Raw genomic sequence first — 16,805 nt, forward strand, 5'->3', positions numbered from 1 at the left:
TTTGTCCAGCTATTTTATTGTTAAGGTTCTTTTGCTTTTTTGCCCCTGGACATTTTCTTAAGTTGCCAGACTGCTTGCATTCCTTTGGCATCATGAACAATGCACACTGTTCCCCTTTGTGGGCTTTGTTTTCCATTCTCTGTTACTTTCTTTTCAGTTCCTTCTCCAGGAAGATCTGTTTATATTCATATGGAAGCTGCATATTTCCCTTTTCTCTCCTGCAGTCTTATCCTACATTTCTGCATGATATCACAGATGGTCTTTTCTCCATCTGCTTTTTTGTGTTGTGGCAAAGTGTTACTGCTATTCTATATTGTCAGGCATTACTTGTACCTTCTTTTGCATTTTAATAAAACTCATACAAGAAAAACTCTGCTTTAATTTTAAACGTTGGTACAGGGCTGACATCAGTAACCATGGGGTTACATACTACTAAGTAGGCAGGGCCATTCCCCCATGGGGCACCAATTATTAGCCCACAAATCACCTGGGCCCCCATGTGATAGGCCCTTGCAAGCCACACTCCTTTTTTGACCTGCAGACTGCACCTTCCCTTCTCTTCCCTCTCTTCAGCCTACAGGTAACTTTCAGCAGAGCTAAGGACTAGATTTGTGGCAAGGCCAATGCGTTATCAGAGAATAACAGAAGCTTATCCTAGACTTTCCGGCAAACTGCAGGCTAAACTGGTTTCTGTACAGTTTCCCAGTATACATCTGAAAGATCAGTTAATTATTCACACAGGATTCAAGCAATATTTGTTCAGTCTTAAAGGGGGGGAGGAGGCAACCATAAGCACTTCTGAAACAAAATAGGCTTGACTAATTAGGCTACCAGTGGGCTCTTACACACAGGTATTTTTTCTGCATTTGACACGCAGGTTTGAGCACATCAGCTAACTGATTTCAGAGTTGCATTTCATTGCATTCATATTTCGTTGTGTGTTTTTAGATGCACAAGTAGAGCACAGGGTTCAAAAGTGCTCCCATTAGTGCTCATTTAAAAAGTACTTGTCTCCAGGGTCTGGTTACTCTCTGCATTTAGTACTAGATTGGAGATCAGGCTCTAGGTGCAGTGCTGGCAGACACAAGGTAGACCTGTGCTTACAGCCAGCCTCCATTGCTGCCAGATAGGGTTGCCACCTTTTGCAGTCGACAACACTGGCCTTTACAGATAAGGGTCTGTGCAGTGGTGGTGAGGGCAGAGCTAAGAGGGGAGGAGCTATGCACAAAAAGGGCAGGGCTGAGCAGACCAACTGGATTGGGTAGAGATTATGTGAGTAGGTTTAGAAAGCTGTTGGGAGTATGCTGAAGAGTAGGGAGAGTTATGGTGGCCATACATGGGCTGATTCTAGCTGCCGATATAGGTCCCTTAGACCGATTCAGCAGCTTATCGGCCCATGTAGGGGCAATAACAACGGGCCTGCCCGACTGACATCTAAGCAGAATCGGGCAGGTTGAAAAATTGAGTTGGATCGGGCACTACATCGGCTTGTTGATGCTGTCCCTGAACTAACTGTGGCTATTACCATTGTTCTAATTTGATCGTTTGGCCCCAGGGCCAAATTACCAAATTTGCCTAAATTCGCCCGATATCGCCCACATGCGCAGTGATCATTCAGTGACATCATGTGCATTGTGCGCATGTGCAATAATGGCACACACCCACACCAGATTGGTGGCACACTGCACATGCCATAACAATTTCCAGAGAGACATCTCCCAGGGATGACAGCTCTAACAGTGTAGTCTGCCATGTGGTACACAGAGACCTGTGGCAATTTAGAAAAGTGAAGGGTGCATGTGTGCAAAAACATACCTATTAAGTTCTTACTTATAATATAAAGCAAAGCATTTTCACTATCTCACAGAGCAACAAAATAAGAAAGAATGAAAATGTCATGGTACCCTGCAAAATATACACAAAATGCAAACATAAAAATATGTTCCATCCTCTTTGTACTATTTTGCATTATGTGTGGAATATGCCCTCATCAATCATGGCGCCGATCGCCCGCACGCAAATAACGCCTTTCCGTCACAGAGTCAGTCATTTCTTGCAGCGCGCAGTTTCCCGGCATGCAGTGGGTTGTCTATTGGCCTTATTCGACATGGCTACCCCCATGCACCGGCTGATCGCTCGTAGACAGGCGTAAGTAAAGCGATGGGCCCCGACGGGCTCAGGGTACATATATTATGAATATACCTAAATAAGGCTTTGGTACGGACGGGGGTATTGAAACTTTAAGACGTGCATAAAGGGGGCGGGGCAATGTTATGCCTAGATTGTGTCAGGATTTATTGGCTTCTTCAGTTGGAGATTGGAGGCTCTTTAGGTGGGAGGAGCATATGTACTGCCCGTGCTAGAGGTATACATAGCCGTATATGGCTAGAAGAGGGGCATAGTTGGGGGCGGTGGAATCGTGATACTTGGGTCATTTGGGCGCTTTGGTGAACTGCCACGTGAATTTGAAGAATAATAGCACAAATATTCACAGACGCAAACGTCCATTGCTTTTACAATAGGTAGAACTAAATGTAAAGATTGTAAAGGGAAGGTCTAAAACTCATAGGTGATAATGTAGTTTGGAATTTTTGGCAAAGGAAACTATACCCCAAGAATAAATACTAAACCAACACAGCAGTTTATATTGTGTTAAGTGACCTAGTAAAAAATTTTACCAAACTGGAATATATATATCAGTAAATATTGCCCCATTTGCTTCCTTTCCCTTGAGCCACCATTTAGTGATGGGCTATGCGCTCCCTCAGAGATCACAGAGAAATAATGCAGCTCTAACTGTAAAGGTGACCATACACGTAGCAATTCCAATCTTTCATGTGACCATTGGTTACACACAAGTGCGTTCCACCCTCCACTGATGTTCAGGGCTGAATCGTCCGATATGGAGGTAGAAACAATAGGAATTCTACCTCCACCTGGCGATTCAGCTCTAAAAGTAGATTTTGCTCGGCCGCCATTAAATCTTTTAACCTTTCAACGAGTCGCAGCCTTCTCCAATATCGGTCGCCTCTTTGAGCCGCCATACATGTACCAGATATCGTACGAAACAAGGTTTTGTACAATAATATTAGTGTGTGTATGGCCGGCTTAACAGGAAGAGGTGTTGAAGCAAAAGGCAGAACTCTGTCCTTTAATTGGCTGATGGGGCCTAGCATGTGTATGTGTGCCTTGGCTTGTTAGTGTGCACTGTGAATCCTATGATCCCAGAAGGAGGCCCTTAAAGGAACAGTAACACCAAAAAATGAAAGTGTATAAAAGTAGCTAAAATATAATGTGCTGCTGCCCTGCACTGGTAAAAGTTGGGTGTTTACTTCAGAAAGTCTACTATAATTTATATAAATAAGCTGCTATGTAGCCATGGAGGCAGCCATTCAAAGGAGAAAAGGCACATAGCAAAAGTGGGCTACATATATATTTATATATACAGGTATGGGATCCCTTAGCCGGAAACCCATTATCCAGAAAGTTCTGAATTACGGAAAGGCTGTCTCCCATAGACTCAATTACAAGAAAATAATTCCAATTTTTAAAAATGATTTCCTTTATTCCTGTATTAATAAAACAGTACCCTGTACTTGATCATAACTAATATATAATGACTCCTTATTGGAGGCAAAACAATCCTACTGGGTTTAAATGATTTTTTAATAGGGCATGGAGATCCAAATTATGGAAAGATCCCTTATCCGGCGTGCCTCCACCCAGAGTAGGGACAGATTGGACCGTAACTCCCCTCCCTGAGAACTTGATACTGTACTGTACTCTCTGGTCAGGACTCCCAGCACTCCCGGTACCTTGCTCCTTCCCTTTGGGGTAGCTGCTTACCAGGCAGTGAGGATCCTCTTTGGATGAAGAGACCAGGACACTGGAATGCTTAACCAGTGGAACTTATTTATTGCAGATAGAGCAGACAGGCAGGTTACACAGGAGTATTTTTAAATGTCAGGTTACACTCTCACTTCCCTTTGGAGACCCTCTCTCCCTGGGGCTACTCGGGTACTCCCGCCAAGTGATCCTCCTTTGGGGTTCCCTCCGGTACTCACGCCAGAAGACCCTCTATAGGGCTCTCCCTGGTACTCCCGCCAAGCGGACACCCCCTTGAGACCTCACCCTGGTACTCACGCCCGAGCACCCACTGGATTAGGCAATCTCCTGAATTTAACACTGTTGTCCCTGACTCCAGCTATGAGTGCTGGGGGATCTTAATCCCTCTATCTCCTGTAGGGGTGATGTTTGCCCACTAATTAACCTGCCTCCCACTTCTAGAGTGAGCTATTACCTCCGTGCTACTACCTAAAGGCTAACCCGTTGTAATCCTCTGAACAGAGGGAGGTCCCGGGCTAGAAAACCTAACAGCACATGGCCGCACTTCCTTATATAGTCCAATGCACCGCCCAGTGGCTGCTAACTGAAACTGCAGGGATACTCCCTGTTAACTAATTACCTCCCAAACCTCCCTTGGGAGCCTGTGCTAGGGGAACCATCCTAGGGAGCCCAATTTTGGAGATCCCTACATATATATCTAGCAATTTAACATCTTTTAAAAGTGTACTGTAAAGTACACCTAATGGGAGTGTCCAGAAGATTCTGACTGGTCCAAAATGATTGAAGTTGATCCGGAGTGTCATTCCACAGAAGAAAAACATTGCCTATGCAATATTAAGAAAGCAAATAAAACAAATGACTCAGCTATGGTAATATGCAAATACAGCTAAAGGTCATTGTGCCTCTGATCTGTATAAAATATTACATTTCAGATACGGAATAATTATGTTGAAGAAGTCAGGAAGTTCATTTGAAAACAATACAGAATATTTCTCCTTGGGTGGAATAATAGCGTTATAAGGGGGGGTTTAGGGGTGTCATTTTCCTTGTCTCGTATACCAGTGTAATAGGAGCCATCCAACTGAAATCTCTATATTTTTCGGGTTCCCATGGTAATCACCAATCTGACTGGGCTGAATCTGATTCTTCAACCAGCAGTGTATGGCCACTTAAATTCTAAGTGCAACCACTTATTTTAAGAGCAGGGCTGTCCAACTGGATGTCTTTAGGTCAGATGTGGCCCTTAAAGAGAATTTTGTCACCCTCACACAGCTTAGGAGCTCAGCTGAAAGCTTTGGAAGACATAATTGTTTGTTTTTATTACATCTGGCATCTGTACTTATAGTATATTGAATACCTTTATTAACCCAAAAATTGAAGATACCTCCCAATCATACTTTGGGAGAGTGGAACAGTTGTTATATACCGCATCTCATCAACACAGATATGGTGACACTTTTTTTTTTTGTCTTTATGGATATGTGATGCTTTTAGTATAGGACCTACCGACTCGCATTTTCTCTATAAGGAATTTGTTTTCATTGGGAACATTAGGATGGTTCTCCCTTCTTTTCAGTATCGGCTCAGCATTATAGTCATTAGGATATGATTCTTGTGCTTATTTGATTATTACTATTTAATAATTTTACAAACTGAATGCTTTTGCATCATAACATCAGAAAAGTATAGTTGATTTATGTATCTGCAGATTGGAAGGTTTTAGGGAGGGGCCCCTCCCTTTTAATTGGTGTCCTGTTTTTAAATTATTTTAATGCTGTTAGTTTCTCTCAAGTGCTGGCAAGTAAATATTGCCTTTTATTATTTTAATTGCGTGATCTTTGCTGGTTTGATCCAGGGTTGGTAACCCTTATAGTTAGTATTGTGTGTTTATTCAGCACATAAATACACCAGGTTGTTCTGACAAACGGGCCACGTTATATCTATATGAATAGATATATTTTTAAGCCCTAGGGTGTTTAAGTATTAAATGAAATTGGTTTTTATTTAAGTAATCTCAGGAAATAAGCTAGTACTATAGGAATCTGTCTTTGTTGCACTGAAATTGTACATTGTATGTGATGTGACAATATTTTTAAGCTACATGAATACAAATTTGACATTCTGAAATCTCAAAACTTTGCATATTAACGTAAATCAGCCTATTAATAGCCTATTATAGCCTTGTTCTCAAGATGAAGTATTACCTGTGTGCTGTGTATATTAGGCTACTGCCACAGAAGGTTGTATCTCTACCTGCATTGTCCGAAGTGCAGACTTTGTGCATTTTTTCGCTAAAATCCGCTCAATGTATCTGCACATTTTGATGCAATGCCTGTCAGTGCAGATACAGGAATTACAGGATTGACTGTTTCTCTGCCTGCATTTAAAACCAGACTGAGAAACAACTTTGTGTGGCAGCAAACTTGGGCAATAGGCCTTACTCTGGTACTTTAAAATAATTTTTGTTAAGTTGGAAAAGCATCTTCTTAGTGTAAATTTGCAGGAGCAAGTTTTAGTTAGTCTTGCAAAATTGCAATAGTCAAGGTACACATTAACATACCAGTATCAGGAAGTCAGCATTCCTAAGCAACACTTCCTTAAGGGCACTAAGGCACACCCTGTAACAGCATATTTGCAATTTAAATGAATAGAAAGTGGCTGTTAACAGTAAAGGATCACCATGAGTGTGGATCAAAATCATTGTGTACCAGTGGACCTTTTAGTTTCTAGTTCTAGTTAGCTCTTTTGAGGTCTGACCTTAGGGCCCCTATTAGCCAATAACAAGGTTACAGTATCTAGTAGCGATAAGTCTAAAGCAACTGAACTTGCAGAAAAATCCTAAAAATGTATAGTTGCTCATCCAAGTGGCTTCTTTAGTTCATCTGAATGATAGGAAATTCCCTGACGTTTTAAATCCTTAAGGGTAACGCAGTCAGCATAATCCAATCACAATTGTTCCATTGAACTTATTCAGGCAGGCGTTAGCTGAAACTCATTCAGTTGTTAAATTATGATCCAGTTACAATGGTGCCATAAAGCACATTGAGGCAGGTTTTAATTTTTCATGGTACAGACTAGATGTGTGCATTGCTGTGAAACAGCAGGGTAAAGTTTGCTTAATGGGTTGTTTACTTATAGTAGAAAAAATCCAATGCATATGAATAAGAACACTTACCCTAAAGCTTTTTGTTAGGCTGATTTTTAAATAAATTACTTTAACAAAATTTGCATCCAGTTAACTTTAATTGTGTTGCTCCCATGCTAGGTTGGGGACATCACAATCTGTTAAAAGGTGCTCCGATATGACTGTCTGTGCTGCCAAATACAAAGGCACAGTTGCAAAATGCCTTAGACATCAATGCGCATGCACTGGCATCTTTGTAGCAAGTGCTGGCATTTTTGGCACAAGCGCATTAAGATCTGAGGCATATAAAATGTGCCAGTGCCCTTACTTTTGCAGCATACTGGGCTTCCTACTTAAACACTTATTAACAGTTTGCAGGGTCACAGACCTAGCTTGCAAGGAAGGGGGGCATAAGTAAGTTTACTTGATGCAATTTCCAAAGACTTATTTTTAAAAAAAAAAAAAAAATAACTCAATCAAAAACTATTTAAAAAGTGCTCATGTAGACTGCATACATATGTACGATGAACTACCCTTTTAAAGCAGCATTGTATGTTGCTGACAGGAGGTGTCACTGCAATCTTGTTTAGGAATGATTGACCCATCTTGACAAATATAGCTTCTTTGTCCACTTTTTAAACCATTTGCTTTCTTGGTTTAAAAAAATGGACCTTGTTGTCCTCAAAGGAGCCCTCCTATGTTGGTCCATTTGCTTACTGAACGGTTGAGAGCTAACTAAGCCAAAGATCCAAATCAGTGTGCTACATGCTGTCCAGTGTAGTGAAGAGAGCACAAATCTATACACTGGGGAGGTTAAACAACCGCTCATTAAAGGGGTGGTTTGTTCTAAAATGGCCAATTCTAAGCAACTTTTCAGTTATCATTATTTATTTTTTACAGTTTTTAAATTATTTGCCTTCTTTGGCTAACTCTTTGCAGCTTTCAAATGGGGGGGTCACCGACCCCAGCAACCAAAAAACTATTGCTCTGTGGGGCTACAGTTTTATTGTTATAGTTACAATTTATTATTTATTTGTCTATTCAGGTCCTCTCCTATTAATATACCAGATTCTAGTTAAAATCACTTTCTGGTTGCTAAGGTAATTTTGACCCTAGCAACCAGGTAGCTGGTTCAAACTGGAGAGTTGCAAAACAAAACAGAAATAATTAAAAATCAGCTAATAAAAAATGAAGAGCAAATGCAAATAGCCTCAGAATATTACCCTCATCATTACACTCATCATCATTGCATCATACAGTTATGGGACCTGTTATCCAGAATGCTCTGTACTAAACGTTAACTCAGAGGTGAACAAGCCCTTTAAGCAAATAGCACAACATGGGGAGTAACTCCTCAGAACAAGACTCAATATTCTATATACACCAAATCGAAGTGAGAGACTTTTTAAATGAAACCAATTTGCCTTTTGTTAACTGAAAAGAGAAATTGTTTTAAAAGAGGCATGCAGGAGGCCATTTCTTTTGGGCTAAATCTCTTCCAATCATTTGAACTGAAAAAGCTTATGTGAAATGTTGAAGAGATTGTAAGATTACCCAGCACGTCCTTTTGGTTTATACTTATCACTACTTGTTTCTGTATATCATGTTTTGCTTCCAACTGGTTTCATTATAACTTAGTAGGGAACAATTACAGGATACTGTTTTATAATTCCAGAGAAAAAAGGCAAATGTTCTAAAATTTTGAATTATTCGATTAAAATGGAGTCTATGCAACATGGCCCTCCTGTAATTCGGAGTTTTCTGAATAATGAATTTCCAGCTAACAGATCTTGAATGATAAAAACTTTTTAGTTTTTAAAAGTATTAGTATGCTGTAACCTTATGGTATCATTCACTCTTTTTTTTTTTTTTTTTTCTCTCCATGTTTTGCAACAGTGAAGCTAATAAGCAAAATGTCCGTTGTCAGAAGTGCCTAGAGATGGGTCACTGGAGCTATGAATGTACAGGAAAGAGAAAATATCTATACAGGCCTACCAGAACCACTGAACTAAAAAGGGCATTAAAAGAAAAAGAAGCCTGTTTATTGCTGGGACAAACGTAAGTTTATCAAGTTTGTCAGTTGCTGAACAACTGTATGTGTAGGTAATGCTAGGAGGTTGTAAAATTAAACTCTGTAAATAAGGTGAAACATTTATATCACCAATTTATTTGGTCATTTATTTAAAAAAAAGGTAACTTCATGAAAAATAATCCAGCAAAGACGACTTGAACGTTGTTGGCCCAGGTGCACATGGCTCAAACCTTCAGCTTCAAGGGACATAATTTCAAATAAATCACTACATAATGAAAAAGGCTGGCACAAAGACCTGGACTATTGAAAATGAATGTGGTATAGTAAAAACATATTTTATTATTTAAAGAAAAAGCATCTCAAACATATTTATAAATAAAGTTATACATACATACATATATAACCTGATGCTTTTTGTGCCAACAAAAGGCACTTAATTAAAGGAGAAGGAAAGGTAAAAACTAAGTAAGCTTTATCAGAAAGGTCTATGTAAATACAGCCATAAGCACTTACAGTAATAGAGTCCTCTATCAAAAGACTCTGTGGCCAGAGTCTGCTCAGTTCTCTTCTCGCTCCCCCTCCCACTAGAATGCTAAGAACTCCCTCCCCCCTCCCTTAGGAATGTGTGATCTGAGCTATAACAGCTAGACTGCAGGAAGGAAGCTACTTAAAATGGCAGCTGCTGTCTTAAGCAAGGGGAGAAAACTTCTAAAGCTGTTTACTCAGGTATGGTAATGGTTTCTGCAGAATAAATATAGTGTTCTAGGTGGCACTAATGTGGCAAATCTATTGGCAGTAAAATGCCAAAATGACTTGCCAATCTTCAGCAGCAACAAAGTGAATCGCCGGTGGAAAGGCATGCGCGCCGCTTTGTCCTCCGAAGTTAACCAAAGTTTCCCTTTCCATCAGCGATTCACTTTGTTGCCAGTGGAAAGGCATTTTGTGGTAGCAGAGATTATAGTGGGTGACTAATCTCTCCGCTCTCAAATGTTTTTCCATTGGCAAAAAGGTGTTTTGCCGGTGGAAAGGCATACACGTCTCTTAATTTTTCCAAAGTCGCACAAAGTTTCCTGCAAAAAGAAACTTCCTGCAGATGATGTGATGTACGTTAGGTAGAGAATATTATGATGTCTGATTCCTGGTAAAACTGCTGCACAGTTTCATTATATTGACAGTTATGTTTGCTTGGGAATAGGCTGACCGTGATTGGAAAGATATTGATTATGATTTCCAGAATATATGCTAGCTAAGGCAGTTGGTGTGCTGCCAAGTGCCGAACTGAGTTCTATGCTTTTTCCATTCACCTGCATTTTAGTGCTTTTTCAGCATTAGATGAAGCTCTAAATTTAGCAAGACACTGTCAGGATACTAGTGTCTATTTTCCTCCTCTTCTACTTTAAATAAACCAGAGCTCTAGGCACATTCAAAATGTCAGGGAATGTTTAGGTAGTCTGCAGAGAGAGTAGGCAGATATAATGATAAAAACAATATTTTTCCCTATATTTGGCTTTTATTTGCCTGCACAAATTCAAATTTATGTTCAGCTAATGTAAAATTGTGTTTTCTTTTTGTAGCAGTGGCAACAGTGTTGCTGAAACAAAGATGAAGAAGAAAAGGTAAATTTAAACTTGTTTAAAGCTCTATAGCACCAGGGACTTTAAAGAGATGCTAATATTAGCTGTGTTATTAAACTGTACACCATGTGCAGCAGCCCAGTACACTAAGAGAAGTGCATCCCCTGAGTTTCATAATGCTTTGAATTTTTATTTAAAAAAAAAAAAAAAAAAGTTATATCAAAACTGAAATGTATGTGGCTTTCCCAGCATATCTTCCATTTTACAGAAGGAGAAACACTTTCTGGTGAAAATGGCATTATAGGATGCCGAAGAGGAGATGTTTAACTTTTTTGGTGGAGACCACAATTATGTCAGGGCCCCCTTAGTGTATATCAAGGTTAAAGACACCTGAAAACACTATTGCATGAATATTTAAGACAAAAAATAGGTGATCATCATAAAGACATTTCAGTTGAGCTTCCATAAATATTGAGGAATAGGCATCATCCAAAAATCTCAATTCAGCCTGGACTCCCCATTCATACCTCTGCCGTCTCTGCCCCACAGAGGGCCAGCCACACAGTTGAGGAATGAATTCTCTAGATAAATTCTACCATGTTGATGATTGCTTTTTATTAATTGGGCTTCTTTTGTAAGTAACTGTTACTTGAAGTTCCTAAACCTGACTGTTCTGCTTATCCTGTCAGTTACAGCTTTTAATGCTAACGGACTACTGCTGCACAAATATGGCAGCCCCCCTCAAAGAGGAACATGGGGGATCACATAGCTAATGTAAAAGCATTTAGCAAATATTTTAAGGCAAAATTATAAATAGCATGCAAAGACAATGTTGTTAAAGTGTCCCTTTTAATCATTGAGCAAAGCACTCTTTTAGAGATACTTAGGACATTCACAGTGAACCACCAGGAAATCATTAGCGGGATCTTTATTTATTGGTGGTATTAACATAATTACATTTAAGAGACAGTAACACTAAAACAAAAGCTGCTTAGGAATATGTTTTAGTTTCTATATATTGTTAAAGACTAGGGGAATCTGTTTAGATTAAAAGCATTCCTGCTATGCAATCACATAGTAAGTTCTTGGCAAGGAAATGTAAATGTATAGCATTTTATGCAGGTTCAGTTTGAAAAAAATATTGAATCCTTTACATGCATATTTGTTAATGTTACAATATTTTATAAATACATATAAATATTTTATAAATAGCATAAAAAGAGCTACAGATCTGAACACTATTAATACTGTATATAGCACATTTCTGAATGAAGTGTACTGTACTATTATCAGGTTTTTAAAATATATAAGTTTTTGCCTTTTTTGTTGTGCCAACATGCATTTTTCCCCCTCCAGGTCTAGAAGTGTCACAAGCTCCAGCGGTAGTAGCAGTGGGAGCAGCAGCAGCAGCTCTGATACAGACTCTTCTTCAGACAGTGAAGACACCTCCAGTTCTTCATCATCTTCAGAGGACAGTGACAAGAGCACCTCAAGCTCTTCAACTTCCTTGTCCTCACAAAGTTCATCCTCCTCATCTGAGTGTGACTCTGACACAAGTGCCAGCAGCACCAGCGCAAGCAGCAGTACCAGCAGTGAAGAAGACAGTAGCTCGGAGGATGAGCCTTTGAGAAAGAAAAGAAAGAAATAGAATTCATGAAGAGACCTACTTCAAAGCTTTCTCATGGCGTCCTTATAAAGATTCTACTTTATTCGATTATCAAAAACCTTTTGTTACAGCAATTGGCTAGCGTACATTTAATACAGTTTTACTTGACAAATCCCCAGCTCTGGTTGATTGCTTTTCCGGATCTCAAGTGGCAGATCCTAGTTTCTTCCGTCTCTGAAAGACCAAAAATGCCATGATACTTCCAAGTTACACAAAGATCACCAGAGAATTTAAAGGGCCACTGTAAATTGGTGTATTAGCTATGGAGGCTTATTTTAGTATGTAAATAGGTTCTTTGTACAAACTGTGAAACAATCAATCCACTTCTCTTACATTTTAAAATATAAACAGGGTGCAAACTAGGAACAAATGTTAAATATTTTTTCCTTCACTTGAAAGTGCTGACTGTACTCATGAAGACAATGTCTGTGAGAATATATTTTTCGAGGGCTAAACTAGAGAGAGAGAGAGAGAGAGAGAGAGAGAGAAATATATGTAATAATAATAGGGTAAGTGTTGGACTGTATTGTAGTCCAGCTTGTTATATTTTGTGGAGAGGAAGAAACCACAGACTTGAACTGTTGAAGTTCATTTGTTATGTTCGTTGTGCTGCGAGATTGTAAATAGCATTTCAGTGTTCTGCCAGGTGCCATGACTTCAGACATAGTCATTTGACCACACCCTGGGTGGCAGACTCTGCTAGTTTGAAACTTGATACAGTCACCTTGTGTTATGTTTTGGGTTACTGACAATGTGTGCCTTTTTATTATTTTTTTTAAAGTGACAAAAATCTAGTCTTAAATTCTAAGCTATGTATGGATTTCTTCAGTTTGTTATCAAACGTGACTCTATGATTGGATTCTAAAGTTCTAACAGCAACAAGCTGATTTTTTATATTGTTCTTTAAATATCCTTATTTTTGGTTCTGTACTAATGTCTGTTATGGGAAAAGAAATATTTTTGTTTGCTCAACTGTTATAGAACTGCAAATATCAGCTGAGATGCTGGAAATAATACAGCTATGCCAGAGGTAGCCTGCTTTGAGATTGTTAGGGATTTTTAAATGTTGAACACAACAATCTACAATGGTAACATGGAAGAGCAGTTCACCTTTACAAAACTTATCATTGTCAGATAGTAAATTATGGCTCAAATAATTCCTTTTTTCATTTGCTTACCATTTGTAGCAGTTTAAAAATGAACTTGTTAATTTCCCTTCATCTTATTAGTTCTGAAAGCAAGGTTGCCAACCTAAACTGTTCATTTGTACATTTTTGGCCTCTCAATAATGCCAGTGACAAATGTAAGATTTTCTGTGTGATAGAGTTTTTTACCTTTGACTTAACCTTTAGTATGATGTAGAGAGTAATATTCTGAGACAAAGTGCAATTGGTCATCATTTTTTATTTGTAGGTATTTTTTTTTTGGTTTTTTTTTTAATTATTTCAGCTTTCATTTAGCAGCTCTACATTTTTGGAGTTTCAGCAGCCATGTGGTTGCTCGGTTCCAAATTACTTTAGCAACCAGGGAGTGGTTTGAATGAGAGACTGATATATGAATAGGAGAGGACCTGAATAGAAAAATAATTAATAAAAAGTAACAATAACTAAAACTATAGCCTCACAGAGCAATAGTTTTTTTGGGGTCAGTAACCCCTATTTCTAAGCTAAAAAGAGTTAGAAAAAAAGGCAAAAAATTTAAGAAACTAAAAATATATAAATAATGAAGACAAGTTGAAAAATTGCTAAGAACTGGCCATACTATAACATACTAAAAGGTGAACCACTCCTTTTAAAGCTCACGGAACATGTTCAATATGAGCTAAAACTTAGCTGCTGCTCCTGAGCAAAGTTTTAACTAATGTATCAAATTGTAACCACAATCTGGCTTACTGAGCTGCTGCTGGCAAACATGAGAGGTGCACAACAAATTGAATTTTTAAAATGTACAATTGAGAAAAAGTTTAAAACTAAATAAAAGAAAATAAATTTGTGGGGTACTATTTTTAACATGCTAATTTTTGTGGTGGTGAACTGTCTCTAAAGAACAGGTATGCCATAGAAATAAATACTGTATTTTTATTGGCAAACCTCTGCAATCTGAAAAAAACATATATTACTAAGCATGTAATTCCTGGTGTCAAAATGGCAGTTTCTGCTGAACAAGCTATGTTTATTATTATTATTATTAGCCACAGTTTGTTTTATTATCGTGTAAAAGATCTTTTGTGCACAGGTAGGCAAAGTATTGGATGCACACAAGCTTGATCCTGTAACGAGCTTTTTAAGACATTAGAGACATTTCAGCTGGCGTATTCATACTTATATTTGTATAGAAATCCTATTTTTTTTAACAAGCTAGAGTAATGTGAATAAAGTATGGAACCAGTATATAAAGTATCACAATGGACACTTTAACCAGAAGACAACATTTACCTCTACATTAAGCCAACTTTGGTCAATTGTACAAAATGCGTGTGACTATCAGAGGAGTTCACTCTCATGTGAGTAGTGTTGGCTCAGAATGGATCTAGATAATAAATGGGAGGAATATTAAAACTGTGGTTGGAGAGTCTGTTAATGGTAGCAGGGTGCAACTCTTCAGCTCCACATGTGTGTGCTATTTTAGATGTAAGGGATAACTAATGTACTTACTATAGTGAGCTGTATTTAGTTATCCCTTTGGGCACATTTAAACATTTTATCTGGTGTGTCAAAATTGTCTTTCTAGACAATAAAAAGCAAAGACCATTGTTTAATAAATGTGTAAGAGGTGATGTATGTATGCAAGTCTAATTATTTTGTGTCAGGTTCTTTCAAAACACATTCAGAGTTTGTGTAAAGAAAGGGCCAAGGCTCAGCTCAAGAGGGGCAGCAGAAAATGTCATACTTCCATCCCACATTACTTTAAATGGTACAGAGAGAACTTAAAGGCATGGATGTGCCTGGAAACCGTCAAGATACAAGTCTAGACAAGCTGACCTAGGGTAATATTTATTCTCTGATTGCTTGAGGTTAGGAATTTTGATGTTAGTTTCCAGTCTCCAAGGTCTTATTCACACTATACATTAGAATCCAGTTTGGTTGGATAGGATTTTAACCCATTATGTGTAACGAAATATATGAAATCTGGTCACACCATGTATCCACAGGTCAGAAGGAATGAGCTGCAGCATTCTACAGCTTTGGTCCAGACTTAAGCAATCTGACAAACTATTGCATCATCTTTTATCTTTACAAAGCCCTATAACGGAAATTGTGTGTGATTTATATTTTTTCCTAAAGATAATTAAAATATTTTTGTCATGTTTAAAGTACAATTACATAAGCATGTAATGAATGCTGACTACTGCTACATTGCTTCAGTGCTACATGTAGTTAGAACCAACAGTGCAAATGGTCATCAGATACTTCTTGAAATACTAACCGTTTTTCTTTAATTAAATCATTTTCAATGATTTTACTGTATATTGGAAAGCTCCTTGGAATTAAATTTGCTTTTATTATACAGAATTGTATATTTTGGTATAGAGCCACTAATAAGTGTCTGTACAGTAATATTACCTTATATATCTTATATGCTTTTAATATCTTTGTGGTTACTGTATCCTGTAGTAAAGTGGGGTGCTCTTCTGTATACTATAGAGTCTATAGTATACAGAAGAGCACCCTAATATACATGACCGCCCCCAGCATCGCCACAGAACATAGCACAGCCCACTATCATCCCTGTGTTATATTGTTATTACTTATATCTTACTGAACGCTATACAACTTTCCATATTCCAGTATAAAATAGTTTGCAGTGTCCAATGCCTAACACCATACTTTCAGCATTAAAGGAGAAGGAAAGGCTGTCACTTGGGGGTGCCAAAATGTTAGGCACCCACAAGTGACTTTGATCGCTTACCTTGTACCCTGGGCTGGTGCCCCTGTTAGGAGAAAAAAAGCACCAGCCCAGGGTGCCTGCGCGAAATCCGTGGGCTGGCGCATGCACAGTAGAGTAAAAAGCCGACTTTGTTGTTTAAGTTCGGCTTTTCACTGTACTGCGCATGCGCGCGCAAGCGAGTAGGAAGCGCTCGCTGCTACCCCGGGCTGGTGCTGTTCTCTCCTAACAGGGGCACCACCCCGGGGTAAAAGGTAAGCGATCTAAGTCACTTGGGGGTGCCTAACATTTTGGCACCCCCAAGTGACTTAGCCTTTCTTTCTCCTTTAAGGAATACACTAAACAGAAAAAAGTGTTTTCTATTTTCCTAAAATGGTGTAGTTTTTTTTTTTTGACCCAAAAAAAAAAAATTTACTTATAAAAGGAGATTATGATTTTTTATGCACACATAAAGCAAATCAATTTTCTGGTACCCATTTTTTTTTCTTTTTAAGTCCTGTCACATACAAAATAAGCCCTGCCATTTCAAGTAAAGAGGCCCTAACAGCCCCAATAAATAGTGACTGTCTATGTCATCTTACAGCAGCTCCTCTGGCATTTTCCATAATTTGTGGATTTCCAGTCCAGTGCTGTCTTGCTGTATTGTGGGGATTTTACATTTTTTACACACACTGTCAA

At 38.6% G+C, this 16,805-nt stretch overlaps 1 protein-coding gene across 2 annotated transcripts; it reads left to right on the plus strand.

The window, feature by feature from the left end:
- The first annotated feature begins 502 nt into the window (after positions 1 to 502).
- Positions 503 to 15,701, plus strand: zcchc10 (zinc finger CCHC-type containing 10). Of its 2 annotated transcripts, none has more exons than XM_031898074.1 (4): positions 503 to 580; positions 8,867 to 9,028; positions 10,577 to 10,618; positions 11,933 to 15,246. In XM_031898074.1, exons 2-4 carry the CDS (start codon positions 8,910 to 8,912, stop codon positions 12,222 to 12,224), a joined length of 453 nt encoding a protein of 150 aa, XP_031753934.1. In that variant the 5' UTR covers positions 503 to 580; positions 8,867 to 8,909; the 3' UTR covers positions 12,225 to 15,246.
- Positions 15,702 to 16,805: the final 1,104 nt, after the last annotated feature.

The sequence above is a fragment of the Xenopus tropicalis genome, chromosome 3 (assembly GCF_000004195.4).
Source record: "Xenopus tropicalis strain Nigerian chromosome 3, UCB_Xtro_10.0, whole genome shotgun sequence".
Classification (NCBI taxonomy): Eukaryota; Metazoa; Chordata; class Amphibia; order Anura; family Pipidae; genus Xenopus; species Xenopus tropicalis.

Coding starts and splice junctions, on each gene's coding strand:
- zcchc10 (XM_031898074.1), top strand. CDS start 8,910: ATGGGTCACTGGAGCTATGAATGTACAGGAAAGAGAAAATATCTATAC. Junction 9,029..10,576: donor TGTTTATTGCTGGGACAAAC/GTAAGTTTATCA, acceptor TTCTTTTTGTAG/CAGTGGCAACAGTGTTGCTG. Junction 10,619..11,932: donor ACAAAGATGAAGAAGAAAAG/GTAAATTTAAAC, acceptor TTCCCCCTCCAG/GTCTAGAAGTGTCACAAGCT.